The sequence below is a fragment of the Coffea eugenioides genome, chromosome 7 (genome assembly GCF_003713205.1).
Source record: "Coffea eugenioides isolate CCC68of chromosome 7, Ceug_1.0, whole genome shotgun sequence".
Taxonomy (NCBI): domain Eukaryota; kingdom Viridiplantae; phylum Streptophyta; class Magnoliopsida; order Gentianales; family Rubiaceae; genus Coffea; species Coffea eugenioides.
The window spans coordinates 32,418,208-32,435,769 of record NC_040041.1 but is presented as its reverse complement, the minus strand read 5'-3'; the positions used below and the strand labels follow the sequence as shown (position 1 = coordinate 32,435,769).

The window sequence follows — 17,562 nt, the reverse complement described above, 5'->3', positions numbered from 1 at the left end:
GAAGGGCAGTGCAATATTTACATAACTGTTAAGCAAAGCATTCTTTTTCTACCCCTATTATCCTTCTTCTTTATCTTTTCCTCAATCACAATAGCTTTCTGAATGACAAGTTTTTGGTATGGCTAATTTGAAAAATATGACTTGTAATGCCCAGGTCTAACCATGGAGTGGAAATAAGGAAAGATTTGGTTCATTTCCAGCTGTGTATTTTATGCTGTAAGTGACAGTGGTTGCTTGCGGCTGAATCTGTAGGTTTATAATTGTAAGCAAGAAGACATGTCAATGTAGCTCAACGGGACATAATTTTGTTATACCTAAAAGTTCGTCCTACTCCCTGCCAGTTATCTTTCACACATCAATTTCTTGCCAAACGGAGCGTTTAAATCGACTGATCCATTCTGGGTAACCAAAGTGGTCACACACTCACACAGTAGTGCGCTTCCAGTCGCTTCCAAGTACGGTTCTCCGAAGTTAGACAGCGAGTGTTTTGCTTGCTATAAAGCATATTTTATGTGTGCGCGCGTGTGTATATATATATACATATATATATTTTTTGGATAAAATATCATAATTTTATTAAAATATGTACCAATGACAAAAATTACATCATCAAATATATATAAATATCAAAAAAAAATCTAAAAAAAGAATAATCCAGATGTGAAGAACAATAAAAATTACATTATAAAATTTCATGTTTAAAAAATGAAACAAAACAATTGTAACTCCATGAATATCTATATATATAAACACACACACACAAACGTGGAAATAAGTTCTGAGAAATGTTTGTAAATTACAAGGCGCTTGGCGGTTGTTACTCATCCGGACCACGATTTGGGATGGGAAGGCCGCTGCCGGGCTACATCAACCTTCGATTCAACCTTTTTTTTTTTTTCTCTTGAAGTCAGGCATTCATCATTCACACCTACATTGTCGTAAATACTAATACTTACGTGATTTTAACCGCAACGTGAGAATTTTTGCCCTGAAAGTTGTGCATCTATGGCACGAGACTTGATAAACTTGGTTTACTCAATTTTTACATCAACAATTTTATTACAAGCTTAAAGTCGGTTAAATTATTTGATATTTTAAATTTTAAATTGCCATGAATGTGCCACTTCCTTTCCGCGTGTAAATTAAAGTTGATCATGCATTCAAACTTATCTAAGTTGATGTATATATATATTTACACTGATCCGAAAACAAACACTAGTTTGGAGTGGGAAGGGGGTATCTAACTTGTATATCATTTCTTTCTTCATTATTTGCGTCTTAAAATGTTGCCCATCCTTTTTCTTTTTTCATTATCCGCCTTAACCCATGTGTTGTATGATTTTGAATGGATTTGTTCTATTTCTAGAATATAATATTTGTAGAGCAATACATATTTCAAGCTCTTATACAAATGAGAATGATAAAGTAAGCCAAAACCAAGTTTCTTAACAAATATGAAGTGCTAATGACAATTGAATGCCATTATTAGACCACATAAAGTTCATCTCTTAAAAAAAAAAAAAAAAAAGAAATTCTTCGTTAATGGCGTAGTGTTTGGTTTATCTTCTGAATGATTTTAGGTTTGTAAATTCAGCTCATTTCTTGATTTATTTATTTTTCATTATTTGATCGTCTGCTATGGTTTATGTTTTCCCTCTCATTCTACATTCTTTTTTTTTTTTAATCTTTTTCTTTCTGTAATCCGTGCAAATGATTATTATGCATCTTGTCAGCTGTTTTTTTCCTCTTTAATTTAAAAACCACTAAAAAGTGACGGGGTTAGACATAAATTCCAGCCTGTTTATTGGAAATTTTCAAAAAGCACAAGATAAAGAGAAAATGAATCATAATTTTTAAAAAGTGCCTTGTCAGCTTGTTTGTACATGATCTGAGCAGAAGCGGATCTACAATGGGGGCACTGGAGGCACATGCCCCCAAATAACTCTACCATGATCTAACTTATTCTCAAAAGTCGCAGCATCTGAAGGGAAGGAACCAGCAAATTTACCTCTAGATGTGCCCCTATTATGACCCATGCAATTTTGCGAAATTTTTAATTATGCCCCATTATGTTGTTTAGAAGTAAATGTAAATATAATTAGCTAGTTTGTAACTTAATGGAATTGAAATGTTACAAAATTCCAAACAATGGCCCTTTTACGTCAGTAAAATAAATTTTATGAATTTTTTTAAAACAAAAAGTAAAAATTGACAAAAGTGGTCACACTACACTCACACCCACACACTAGTGCACTTCCAGTCGCTACCAAATGACAAAAGTGTGTGTCTTGCTGACTATAAAGCATATTTTATATGCGCGCGCGTGTATATATATATATATATATATATTTAGATAAAATATCATAATTTTATTAAAATATGCAACAATGACAAAAATTATATCATCAATGTACATGATCCAAGTATATAGTCTTCAAGACAATTTAAGTGTGTTTACATGAATCTAAGTATTTGAAGACATTTGTTAATAAAAAAAAAAAAAATTTGTGAAAAGCTCATTATCCGTATCTAATTTAGTGTCCTTTAGCTTTTACGCTTAACTTTCCGAAGCAAGCAACATTATTATCTCCAAAGACTCAAATCGACTAGATATAGTTATAAAGAATTCTAAATATTATTTTTTATTGGTCATTATTCATATAGTAACCGGAAAAATTTTAACTTCATTGCCATTAAAGTCTAAAGAAAATACAATGCCATTCTCTGCCTAACCAATATTATACGGATGTAGAAACCAATATTTTCTAAGGAAAATGGTTTTTTTTTTTTTCCTTGTGCAAAGAAATGTTAGAGATGCCAGTTGGGCGGGCCTTAGGACTTGGGCCTTTCATAAATGCTATCTACCAGATTCTAATTCAAACGATCACACAATTGTTAGTTGGGCCTTATGTTAAGCCTTGCAAGAACTCTAACAATGTTGAGCTGAAGTTGGACTCATAGGTCTTCCATGGAATCAATTTGGTTATTGCATTTAGAGGAAAATGATGCTAGATCTGGGAGGAAAATGATGCTAGCTCTGGGAGGAAACTGACTTAACACCTTTTTTTTTTTTTTTTTTTTTTTTTTTTTTTTTTTTTTGAAGAGTGAAGACATCACGATGACAAGTCTTGTTGTTACCTGCAAACACGTAACTAGTAATGCGTACTATGTTGATGCAAATTTAAATAAAAATTTTCAACTGAAGATGCAGATAAAAAAATCATTTGATAATTTCTTAATTTTCTTCTTTCAGTTCACTAATTAGAAAAAATCTACTAGTTGTTACAAAATTTGGATTTAATCACAGCTCCAGCATCCATTGCCAATTTCTGTGTGCAATTGAGAAGGACCGACAATGCTTGACTTGTCTAAAAATAAATCGCCCATGGAAATTGCAATTCCACAATACTTTGGAAACTTAAGTTCTCAACTTTGGGCGCTGAACTCGAAAAATAATGGTCTTACAACAAACAAATAAAATATCTATTGAGAAGTCTTGATTTGAATTGCAATTTCATCAAAGGTTCACTACTTAACACAATGATTGGCCAACTCTGAAGAAAATTGGAAGTCCCTGACGTCTCAAACATGCTTACCGAGGAGATATATTTCCAACATGGCTAACTCGAAAATCTTTCAGGTTCCAAGTCTCTAAAGTCCTAAAAGGTAAGGGTTTTTCGGACCTATTGGCACTTTCAAGGATCAACTTATGTTTGGAACATTTATAGGTCTCCCTAGCAACGAGTTCATTGATATCGTCCCTACATTACTTCTCAACAGCTTAAAAGCCGTAATCAGGCCAGGCCAATATCAATTTGAATGTAATATTGTAATTACATCACTTTGATGCTTAGAATTCTATCATAGATCATCTTGCGGGCCTAATTTTTAGAGTTTATATTTCCCAATAATTCTTCAACACACTACTTTATCATAGAGAATATCACAAATTTTTTGTATGCAAAGCATTCCAATTTAGACTCGCCAATGTGCCAAATCGTGCAAAAAATTTAACAATGTCGATTAGAAGTTGGACTGACAGGTCTTGCACGGAATTGCATGTATACAAAAATGTAATAGGATCTATCATTTTCTACACTAACTTATTATAAAAGGTGAAAGAAAGAACTTAAGTCTTTTCGGCCCAAAGAGAATATGTCGTCTTTAAGGTCTTTTGAACCAAAATTTTACTCTGTATCCCTAGCTGAATTTAACTATTAATGAATTACATTCACTTGGATTAGAGATTGTTGGGAAAAAGGTAGGATCCTTTGCCATCAATGAAAATTATGCTTAATCTACTATATGTTTGTTATCTAATTGATTATGTACTAGATATTTTACTACTTCATGAGTTATACGCAATACTAAATTTTAATATCTAGTTTGCTTCATTTTTTCCTCTTATGAACCCCTTTATTGCTCAATCATGCCAATAAATCCTTAGCTACAAACTTTTTTAGCAACTATCTAACATTTTGCATATAAAATTAGAGTACCATTCAAGAATATTTCAAACAATTGCTATGTTGTATTAATTACGTGTATATTTTTGGATTAAGAAATTTCATAGATCCATGAAAATTTCTGTGAAAATCAATTTAAGCATCACACTGCTCTTGTACAATTTCAGAAGCTTTTATGTCCGAAGTTCTTTGAAAAGGTCTCCAGAAATTAGGAGACAAATGAAAGAATGGTTTGGCACTATGCATAACATATAAATCTTTTCAGCTTTTAAGTTGCGTTTCTCAATTGCTACTTTATTATGGTCCTGATATGGACAAGAGCAACAAGAATATTCGTAGAAAGTCTTCATCAATTGTGTCATGGAAGTCTTGAAGGAACTTGGTCATCGACGAATTCCTGCAAGCACATAGGATTGATCGTAGTAATAATTTACCTGGTATATTTTAGGGTTGAATCCACAAGAACGAGTTAATTTTCTATTTTAATTATTTCAATAAAATAACAAAATTTAAATTCAAAATTTTGTACTTCCAAAATAAGCAATAAAAGAATAATCAATCAAATAGAGTAATAGTGAGAAAACAAATGACATGAGTCTAGGGTTTTAAGTTTTAATTCAGAATTTGAGTCAATTATCTAGTTAATTTTTTAACGAACCATGAATGCATCGTACAATTATATTTTAGATTATCTCTCGATACATCTAAAATGTGTCATTCATGGCCAAATGACTATTAGCAATGGCTAGGAACAAACTTTGTAGGCAAAAGATTAATTACATGGCTTCAAAACTAATTCATAGTCAAATGAGTATTTGCATTGGCTACAAAATTGTTTCATAGATAAAAGATTAAATCTTCGTTGCCATTGCCCAAGAAGAATGGCCAAGATTTCTATCTCGTTGGGGAAAGCAGAAAAAGCCTTGTTAGGAAAGCAATTTTCCAACAAAAAATGGTTACGTTTTCTGTAAACATATTTTTTAATTATTTTTTTACCTCACATATATTAAATCACTACAGTACATTTTTCTACAAAAACTCTAAAAAATTGCAATCTAAATTGTGTGAAGGAAGTATTTTGTGATTAAAATTGCATCGATTTGAAGGCTTTGTAGCAAAAAACTATACTATTGGCTACGAAACTTGCTTTGTAGCTTATTCATCAATATAGGCTACGAAAATAGGCTTGTAATTAAAAATATCGTAGTAAATAGTCACTTCTCTCATAGGGAGGGACTGAAGCACAACAGTTTTGAAGTTTTGAGACAAAAGTGAGAATGCAAATATAGTTGAAGAGTACAAAGCGGAACTAACCCTAGAAGTTTTGTCCTTCTTGAGTTTTTTCTTTCTTTTGGATAGACGCGAGTTTTTCAATTAACTAGTAAAAATTGTTTCAAATCACAGAATTATTTAAACCTAGAAAAGGAGAAAAAAATCCAATCACACGTATCATTCCAATATATTGACAATTTCAAAAAAGTTGTTCGTAACATTATCATAAAAAGATTAACATTGGATAAGCAAGTGCTCTTAGTGGTTCAAGACATCTGTCAAGGATGGAGATACCATAGATTCAACTATAAAAATCATACTACTATTTACCTATAAAAATACAAGTAAATGTTATTAACGAGAGCTTTACAAATATGAGACTCAGGAGGAAGTGAAAAGAGGATGACGATGTCAAAACTGAACATGAATCCAATTGACATGGGACCTGTAAATTTAAACCTGTAATATGGCTCAGTTGTTAAAAAAATCGAATAAAGGCCATTTTCTTTTGGAATAAATGGATTATGAAAGTACCATTTAAATGGAGTACTTGCCTGTCTCATAACAACCTCAATGGTTGTATTCCTCAGGTATGACTTGGGGAATCTGAATACGCTTGAGTCTCTAGACCTTACCTGAATCAACTTGAAAGAACCATTCCTCTGAAGCTTCTGAAACTGTTATTTCTTGAGTTCTTAACCTTTCAGAAAATTATCTAGTTGGACCCTTTCCTCGAAGAAGGCATTTTTGATGCATTTGGAAATGATTTGTGTGGAGGGAACTTGGCCTTAGGTGGGTCACCGATGACCAAAGGTTGTGGAGATACATGGGCAAAACCATTGGGATTTTTCATCAACAATATGATTCTGAGTTCTTTGATGGATTACTTGGAAAGCTGCCCTTATGACATATGGTTTCGGATTATTGCTTGGATAAGCAATGTTAAGTCTTACATTCTCAAATAGAAAACCAAGATTGTTCATACGGATTGTCGAAGTCATATAAACTGCAGAAAAGATCAAGAAAATGGATCCACGTAGGAACTTCAGAAGTGGCAGCTTACAAAATTGGTAAGCAATATGCTTTCCCCCCCCCCCCCCCCTTTCTTCTTTTGTTCTGCCACTATTCTTGCATGATCACCATTTTCATATAACTATCTTGTTCTTTGCTTCTTCCCCATAATAAAATTGATTAGTGAATGATACTTGTCCATAGGATTACCCTTTTATGTATGGCTAATCAATGAAAAATTGGTCCTCTTAAATCCAGGCCTCCCGAATGAAATGGCAATAAGGAAAGATTAGCAAAAAAATTGGCTTCAATTTGGTTCTCTTATTCTTGATTTTTAGTTTTTATATGGTTATCAAATCTATATCATGATTTTGGTTCCTTGCGACTTTATCTGTTGTTTTAAGGTTCAAAGCAAGAAAACATTTCCATATAAAATAAGAAAATAGAACAAGTATCCCTGATTAGTTTGTGTACTGAAAGTTTTCGAAAGAAAATTATGACAAGGACCCTCTACATCATTCTCCCGCCCACCAAGACACGATTTTTTAGTGGTACAAAATAGTTGCGCCTTCAAATGCCTCACAACTGAAGGTCGAGATTTGGAGCTAGTCAAGGATCACTCCTTCAAACAACTGGTTCTCATAAGTCTACTTGGGCTCCCCTAAATAGATTAAGATAGAATAAGATATAGATAAATCGACGAAAACAAAAAAAAAAAAAAAAAAAAAACTTGATACTCAATTCTTGTCAAGAGAAAACAATCAAATTTTTTCGCTGAAAATAAGATTACAATTATGAACTATAAAAAGATAACAACTACAATCAAGAGCCTTAAACTTGAATTCCTTAAACTTCCCAAGCGTAGGTCACTATGGACAGCCGGGAACAACTTTAACAATAATGGTACTCTTCCCCAATCTTGTAGATTTAAGACTATCCTCTTGTGGGATGAAGGAATTGTCAGATTTTGTTAGACACTCGAAAGCATTTAGATTCTGTATAACTCTCACATAATGATATTCCTTAATCCCTGTTGCTAGCTGGTTAACTTCCAAGAACTGGAAGACTCACAAGCTGTTGTAGATTTTGGGTTCAATCATCTCCATTCCAGGGTCCATTGCCACTTTCTATGTGCAATTTATGAGGACTTACAGTACTCGACTTGTCTACCAACAAATTCAATGGCGCAATTCCACAATGTTTTGTAAGCTTAACCTCTCAAGCGTTGCCAGGACATTTACAAACCTCGATTTGAATGGCAATTTTCTGGAAGGGTTAGTACTCACTATCACAATCACTGGCCAATGTGAAAAAATTGGAAATCCTTCTTGTCGGGGACACTAATATAAGTGACATTTTCCCAACATGGCTGGAAAATCTTCCACGTCCCAAGTTTTTAAGCTCGAAAGCTAATGGATTTTTGGAGCCATTGGCACCTTCAAGAATCAAATAAGATTTAGAAGGTTGTATGGTGTTGATTTCTCCGAAAATGAATTCATCGGTGTGATTAGGCCAGCCAAAACATGAATCAGAAACAATGTTTATGTGGGCTAGCAATTATGATCAGTACTTTATGAGTTTAGTATAAGGTTAAAACTAATTTCGACATATTCTCTGTCCCTATTCCCTCAACATTGGAGGAATTGAAATTCATTGAATCCTCAAGCATCTCCTACAATCAAATTGAGAGAGATACCCTAGGGTAATTTACATTGCTAATTACACCACTTTTAGTTGCATTCTTAGAAATCTGTCACAAATCATCCTATGGGGTGAATTCCTATAGATTGCAAAATCAACATAATATGTTGAATAATACGTAGAAAATACTTTTTTTTTTTTACGTAATGGCATATCTAATCTAGCCTAACCTATTCCTACTCCTAAGAGGGGGAGTCTACACTATGGAGTGATCCAACTGAGTCGAGAGAACCTGACAAAAACTGAATCACCATCAGACTAAACGGGTGCACCGCGTACCCGTATGAATTTAGAACAAACCTCACATAGAGGCACGTTGATGAGAGGTAAGATTTAAACCCTTGACTTCACATTCCACAATTAATGTAGAAAATAATATGTTGACTAAATGCAAAAAATACATTGCTATTCTCTGCCCGACCAATATTATACGGATGTAGAAACCATTTTTTTTTTTTTTAATGCAAAGCAATATTACGAGTGTCAGTTGGGCTTTAAGACTCGGGCCTTTCATAAATGCTGCCTGACATATTCTAATTTACAAAATCATACTTTTGTCACTTGGGCCTCATGTAGGAATTTTGACAATGTTGAGTAGAAGTTGGACTCATGGGTCTTCCATGGAATGCCTTTGGTTGTTGCACTGGGAGGGAAATGATACTGGATCCGGGAGCTACCTTTTCTAGACTAATCCTCGTTTCCCTTAGACTAACTAATTGCAATAGGTGGAAAAAAAATGGTTAGCACAAAGTTGCCCTTCAAAAGAGTGATCACTTTAATGTAATTCGGACAAAAATTGTTAAGAACGAAAAGGAGGATGCTTCAATTTCAATTTTAACAACAGAGCCTTTGATTTGCCATCAAAGAAAATTATTCATAATCTAATATATATATGATTGCTTTTTGTATTAAATATCTTACTACGGCATGAGCTAGGCACAAGGTCAACTCATAATAATTAATTTGGATGTCGAAATTACTTAACATTTCTCTCTTGTGAACCCCTTAATTTATTGCTCAATTATGCCAATAAATCTTTATTTACAAAACATTTACAGCTTTTTCTAATACATTTACAAGTCATAATAAGGGGCTATTCAAGGAACATTTCAAATAATTGCTATTTTGTATTATGCATGCACGTATGTATGCATGTATGTATGTATATATACATATACAAGAAAATATTTCACAGTTCCGTGAAAGTTTATGACACTCAATTCAAGCATTTTCATATACTTTAGAAGCATTTATCTGCATAATTCTTTGAAAATTTCCCAGAAATTAGGAGACAAATGAAAGAATGGTTTGGGTAGTATATGAATATGTAGCAAGTCTTTTCAGTTTTTAAATTGTGTTTCTCAATTGCTCTAAAATGGACAATAGGAACAAGAATGTTCCCAGAAAGTCTTCGTCAATTATGTCAAGGAAGACGATGGCCCAAAGAATCTTTAGAAGGACTCAGGTCATTGTGATTATTTCACAATTTAGAAATGTAAGGACCACAAATTTTTTTTTTCCAAAAACTTGACTCGATTTTTTTGAAGAACGGAGACATCACTGCGACAAGTCGAGCATCCATTGCTACTTTCTACGTGCAATTGAGCAGGACTGGCAGTCCTTGACTTGTCTAAAAACAAATCAACGGATTTACTCCCAAGTAGACCTGAAAATGAGAGGACCAGCGCAATTGGCTTCACATATTCCACCCCAAATGGTACGACAATTTTGAGAAAAAGGGTAGGGAGAATGATTTCGAGAGAATGGCCTTTGATCAAAACTACCACATAATGAAACAGGATGAAAGTTTATACCGTATAAGAAAATGCATCTTTCTAAAAAATTTCTTATAGTTTTCTAGAATACTTTTATAAAGCTTTTTTCCCCCTTAAAGCAGCTAGTAAGGTTTAGAATCTCTCCTAAGTTGCAAAAATAAGATACTTATGAGCATTATCTCTAACACTTACAACTCTCCCTCTCTCTCTCTAAACTGTATGAAAGTTTCTATAGAAAGACTTCTTTTTATGAACTGTTAACATCTCTTATCAATCTGTGTCTTCAAATGAATTGCTAAAAATCGCCAGTTTCAAATTTAACGATGTCGATTAGAAGTTGGACTGACGGGTCTTCTACGAGATTGCATGTAGACAAATATGTAGTAGGATCTATCCTTTTCTAGACTAACTTATTGTTAGTCTAGACTTTCTTAAGCATGCCAAGACTTTCTGAGGTCCGTGGAATTAGTGTTAGATAACTAACTTGGAGGTATCCTCATAATCCAAGGATGTTGAAACTTGACAGTGAAACTCTTGTAAGCAAACTCTTGAGTAGGCCTGAAAATGAGAGGACCAGCTCAATTGGCTTCAGATTTTCCACCCCAAATGGTACCACAATTTTGAGATAAAGAGAAGGGAGGATTATTTCAAGAGAATGGCCTTTGATCAAACCTACCACAAAGGAACTAAGATGAACAATTTTACCGGATAAGAAAATGCATCTTTCTAAAAAATTTCTTATAGTTTTCTAAAATAAATCAATTCAAGCATCACACTATAGTTCTGTGTAATTTCAGAAAGAGTTATCTCTATAGTTTCTAAAAAAATTTTAAATTTTTTATTTTGAATGACAAAAGTTAACTAGTTTTATGAGTTCTGACCATTAAAATTATTTTCTCAAGAACAGTCCAATAAAATTACAGTGTTGCCTAATGATTAATTCCACATGCGACTTTCAACTTTCTGCTCTCATACGTACATAATAACTATTAGAATTAACATTAAAAGTCAAGTTTTTTTTTTTTTTTTTGTTTTCACATGCTTCCACTATTACATCCGGCACCTTTATATAAACCGTTGTGCTGATCATAAATTTATCAAGCAAGAATGAAGAGACAAATAACAGTTTTTAGTGCTTTACTTTTCTTCTTTCTATTGCATCCTCAAGAAGCGATCTGTTTCACTTTCTTGGGAGATCATTTGTGCCGCCATGATGACGCTCTTGCACTGCTTCAATTCAAAGAAATGTTTAGCATATCAACTTATGCTTCCTGTGATCATTCATATCCAAAGACAACACGTTGGAAAGCAGATACGGATTGTTGCAATTGGGACGGCGTCACATGCCACAACGTCACCGGTCGTGTGATTGGGCTGGATCTGAGTTGCGGCCAGCTTCAGGGAGTCATTCATCGAAACTCTACCCTTTTTCATCTTTTCCATCTCCGTCGCCTCAACCTTGCTTTTAATGATTTTACCGGTTCACGAATTTCACACCGATTTGGTTCACTGAAAAGTTTGACCCACCTCAATCTCTCGTATTCAAATTTTCAAGGTGAAGTTGTTTCAGAAATATCACACCTGTCCAACCTAATTTCACTTGATCTCTCTGCCAATGATCTTCTAAGATATGAACCTAGCAATTTTGAAGCGATGCTTCAGAACTTAACCCATTTAAGAGAGCTGTCGCTTTCATATGTGAACATCTCATCCGATTTGAGGGTGAATTTTTCTTCATCTTTGACGTATCTAGATCTCTCATCTACTAAAATAACAGGTAATCTACCAAGTAATGCTTTTCATCTGCCGAATATGCAAGTTCTCTTGTTGGGTGGCAATGAAAATCTTACTGTTAGTTTATCAAAATTGAACTGCAGCATTTCTTATTCTTTGAAGCAGTTGGACTTATCGCGTACAAGTTTCTCTACTGCACTGCCAAATTCAATTGGGTGCATAGGCTCCTTAAATTCTTTGAATCTAGGATATTCTCAAATTTCTGGTGTCATTCCTGAATCAATTGGCAACCTTACACAGCTTACTGAATTGTTTCTGGATGGTAACTATCTTCTAGGGAAAATACCAAATAAATTTTCCATTTTACAAAAGATAAGTACGCTGTCACTAGGTCACAATTTATTGTCCGGGAAATTTCCAAAGTCACTTCTCAACCTTATGCATCTTGACTTTTTAGATCTCTCTAGTAATCAACTGACAGGAGAAATTGGAGATTTCAAAAATAGGTTACTATCAGAGATTCGGTTGCAAAATAATCAACTAACTGGTTCAATTCCTCCATCAATTTTTACTATTCCAACCCTATCTCACCTTGACCTTTCAGCAAACCATTTTAATGGGGTTGGGCAAGACTTGTTTGTGGACTTCAATCAACTTCAAAAGAACCCTCTTCAGACTGAAGCCCCATGGCACACTACAAACAATGTGAGCATTTCCTATCCAGATTTTGCGTACTTGGGATTGTCTTCTTGCCAGATAAAGGAATTTCCAGAGTTTCTTAGAAATTCAGAGAGTTTAGTATTTCTGGACCTCTCAAATAACACAATTCTTGGTGAAATTCCAAGCTGGTTCATGTCCAAGACTTTTGATAAGTTGTTCTACTTGAACCTTTCGCATAACTTTTTGACTAGTACCATAGACCAACTACCCGTTGCTTCATCTATGGTGTATCTGGATGTGAGTTCCAACTCACTTCAGGGCCAAATACCTTCTTCTATCTGTGATTCAAATAATCTTGGTATTCTTGATTTGTCAAATAACAATTTGTCTGGCCTAATTCCTCAATGCCTGGGAAACTTCAGCCAGAACCTAGACATTATGGATTTGGGAAATAATAGGCTTTTTGGCACCATGCCCACAACATTTTCAAAAGGCAGCTCTCTACGGTTTCTTATGCTAAACGATAATCAATTACAAGGGCCACTGCCACAATCTTTAGCTCATTGTAAAGATCTGGAACTCCTTGATTTAGGGAACAACAAGATAGATGATAAATTTCCAATTTGGTTGGAAATTCTTTCTAATCTGGAGGTCCTAGTATTGAAATCTAATCAATTTCACGGAACAATTGGCAGTTGTCAAACAAAAAGTCCATTTCCTCAGCTGAGAATAATTGATGCATCCCACAATGAGCTCACTGGTTCTCTACCTGAAGACATTATCAGCAATTTCAATGCCATGAAAAGTTCAAAGCATCAGCAAAAGGAATTAGTCCAGTATATGACGGGAGAAAGCTTTGGAGTTTATTATTACATCCATTCTGTGGGTTTGTTTATCAAAGGGGCAGAGTACAGCCTTGAAAGAGTCCTAATAGCTCAAACAGTGATTGACTTCTCAGGCAACAGATTCGAAGGACAAATTCCAGAGATTATCGGATTCCTTCATTCTCTTCAAACACTCACTCTCTCTCATAATAACTTTAGTGGTGGTATTCCTAGGGCATTAGGGAATTTGAGTATGCTTGAATCTCTAGACCTGTCGTGGAACCAACTTGAAGGAACCATTCCTAGGGAGCTAGTGAATCTGGATTTTCTTGGATTCTTAAACCTTTCTGAAAATCATCTAGTTGGACCCATTCCACGAGGAAGGCACTTTGATACATTTGGAGATGATTCATACAGAGGGAATTTGGACTTGTGTGGATTTCCCCTGACGAAAGATTGTGGAGATACAGAGGCACCACCACCAGCCACGCCATGGGAAGCTGAAGAACAATATGATGATTCTGAATTCTTTGATGGATTCACTTGGAAAGCTGTTCTCCTGGGATATGGCTGTGGATTAGTGCTCGGATTAGTTATGGGAGGTCTCATTTTCTTGACAGGAAAACCAAGATGGTTTGTACTGATTGTCGAAGAGTCGTTCAAACCGCGAAGGCGACCGAGGAAATGGATCCACATACGCACTTAAGAAGGGCAGTGCAATAATTTACATAACTGGTAAGCAAAGCATTCTTTTTCTACCTTCTTCTTTATTTCTAATAATTAATTTATCAAATAATTAATGTTATTCCTTTCAATAATTACCTTCTTCTTTATTTCTAATAGCTTTTAAACTATTGTGATCCTATTAAATTAACTAAATACTGAACTTAATACTTTGTTGAATGACAAGTTTTTGGCATGGCTAATTCGAAAAATATGGCTTCTGATGCCCAGGTCCACCCATGGAGTGGAAATAAGGAAAAGATATGGTTCACTTCCAATTGTGCGTGCTGTGTATTTTGTGCTGCAAGTGATTGTGGTTGCTTGCGGCTGAATCTGTAGGTTTATAATTGTAAGCAAGAAGACATTTCAATGGATAATTACTATTAATTGTGTTGAAGGTTGTCCGGTGCAAATTATGAGAATGGTCCATCGAAAGTTTTTGGTTGTGCATTTTTTATTGAATACCTGCATTCACTGAAAGCGGTAACCTACACATGAAGCTACACAGTTCATCTCTTTAAAAAAAAAAAAAAAAATTCTTCATTAACCTATACATGTATATCCTTTTTCTTTATGGTTCCTTGCCATTTTATCTGTAGCTTTATAATTGAAAGCAAAAGTATGTCAGTATGGCTCGTGCGTTGTCCTATCTTAAAATTTCAAATTAATGAAATTTGTAAAGCTTGAAATCAATTAAATTTGGAACATATTCCACTTCAATACTACATTATGGAGTGTGAAAGTAACGACTTGGGGTGCCACCATAATTACTCAAAAAAGTAAGGACAATTTTTGTTTTTTTTTTTGGGTATATTACACTATCACGATCACTGGCCAACGTAAAGGCCAACGTAAAAAATTGGAAATCCAAAATATGTAGGCTAAGTCTTCAAGAAAACTCTCAGAATCTTCATGCATTTTGGATCACTTGTTACTCAAGAAATCCATTTAACTTGGGCTTAAATAATGGGCTAACCCAAATAGTCCATTATGAATTAATAAATCAATTAATTCACTTCCACTTAAATGGGCATTACAAATTTAATTTGATTTAATAGCCCATATAATATTGGCCCAATTTGTAAGTTCAAAACATAATGAACTTCTACAATTTAACTTAATTTAATCAAGATCAATTTAATTTAAATAAATCTTGACTAAATAAATTAAATAAATTTTCTTTGTCTACAATCATATAACCTCCTTATGATTTTCAAAATATACACATAACCCCCCCTTAGTTGATACATAAATTTCAACTTTACATAAGGGTAATTTTGACATTTTACGTGACGCCGTTATGAATGATCATTCCCATCACTTTGACACTTTAATCCAAACCACAAGGGGGTTATGTATAGCTTTTGAAACCATAAGGGAGTTATGTTAAAAACGCTAAACCACAGGGGGTAAAGTGGAATTTGCCCTAAAGAATTCGTTATACTATCAATGTGAGAAATATGAAGCCATTGTTTAATTAGTAATAAGTTGGTCCTTAAATCCGTTTGAGGGTTTAATAGTTCAATACCTCGTGCTATTCAAACCCATGGCTATAGAGCATGGAAATAATTGTTAGATTAGGGATTGAATTTGTTTGTCCTATGGTTCTGTCTTTAATTTCGGGGAAAGCCAACATTAAACATGCGTGCGGAAAATTTTTCTATGAGGTGGGAAAGCCAACGTTATATATGCGTCTGTAAGGTTCTTTAGTTGAGTTTTGGGCCAATTAATATAGGGCTAAGTAGCAAAAAAAATTATGTTAGACAGAGGTTAAGACAAAGATAAATATTTAGCTAACTTGAAACATTTGCTGTAATGTATTGAACAAGTCCATACCCTTGATTCTTTTTATTAGTTTTAAGAAGTGAGAACTTCTTGAAAAGGCAAAGTTATCCGATGCCATCATCTTGAATAAGTGGTGTCAAATTGATTAGCACTAAATATAAGGTATCTCAGAAATCAAAATGCCAAGTTCCTTACTTATGTGTACCATCCAACCTATCCCTCCTTTACTCAAGGAGCTCTACGTACTTTGATCATAGGGTGTTATCCAACCCATTCTTAGCATTATCCAGTGCCCTCAGGATAAAAGTACATTGAAACCCCTCCTAAGCTTGGAATAACAGTAAATTGAAACGGAAGTTGAATCAAGGTTTTGCTTAGTTTCTCATCTTTCACTTACGGCCAGCATAGAAAAATTTTGATTTGGCAAATATTCACCTAAATGGCAATATCATCTTTTTTGTTTTTCAAGACAAGTACATGGAGCATTTTATGAGTGAGTCAAGCCCAATATTTAATATTCAGATTATGTTAATATAATAAACAAAAAGAGTTTGAATTTGTTTGAATATTAAACAAACAAAAAAAAAATTTTTAGCCCTATCAAATCATTCATAAACATTAAAGCAAAAAGAATTTTTTTAAAAGATGAACCATCTATCTGTAGAGAGATTGTGCTTTTCTTTACTAGGAGTAGTTTGGGAGTTCAAATTATTTTATCTTGTTTGCATACCAATGTTGAATTGTTTATTCTTCTGTTTCATTGGTTTGTCCACTTACCATGCAAGGGATACGATTCAAGAGCTCTGCAACAAAAACTACAATTATTATTTCAAAACCATAACTTGAGAATGCAGAAACTGCATGGATGATCTTGAAAGAAGAAGAAGAAAGACTACGGTTCCATGGATCAAGATAAATATAAACAATAACAATTTGGTTTGAGGGGAAAAAAAGATTTTAACCCCCCCCCCCCCTTCCCACCCAGCCAGGCGACGAACCAAATAGTCAGAAAATTTTGATCCAGCATTATTAGAATATCAACAAAACTTAAAAAGATGACCAGAGTTTCCATGAAATTTTTTTTGTCCAAATGATAGGACAGAGCTTTTTATGATAATTGAGTGGTATATCACATATAGCTCAATTATCATTTTGTCATGAAAATAGAGAAATTCCCAAGTACACTCTTTAACTTTTCTTTGTCAACATACTTATTGAAAAGGAATCTGAACAAGAATGCACAATATAAAACTGATCACAATTTACTATTGTACCGAAGAGTGCCTTAAATAATTTGAATAGCACATCCGTATTATACTGCTATAAATAATATTTGAAGGTAAAGAAAATACAAGAACAGGAATTGCCCTTTTCTCATAGGATTGCATCATGACACAGAATTAGTAATTCATTGACTTAAACCGAATTTTCAATACTAGAATTTGTTAATACCAACCATTACCTGCTGGAATCGTTTCTAAACACACAGCTTCTTCCTTTTCCAATCTTGAAGATGTAAAAAAGGGTTTCTTATGTCCCTTGTCAGTATACCTGGCAATTGGACGGGTTGGGCAGGTTGATATTGGACTTTTATTTAAATGGGTTATACTC

The 17,562-nt window shown here is 34.1% G+C and overlaps 1 protein-coding gene across 1 annotated transcript; it reads left to right on the top strand.

The window, feature by feature from the left end:
• The first annotated feature begins 11,346 nt into the window (after positions 1 to 11,346).
• On the top strand, positions 11,347 to 14,559 carry LOC113777431 (receptor-like protein 6). The gene is made up of 2 exons (XM_027322511.1): positions 11,347 to 14,178; positions 14,398 to 14,559. Exon 1 carries the CDS (start codon positions 11,471 to 11,473, stop codon positions 14,147 to 14,149), a length of 2,679 nt encoding a protein of 892 aa, XP_027178312.1. The 5' UTR covers positions 11,347 to 11,470; the 3' UTR covers positions 14,150 to 14,178; positions 14,398 to 14,559.
• Positions 14,560 to 17,562: the final 3,003 nt, after the last annotated feature.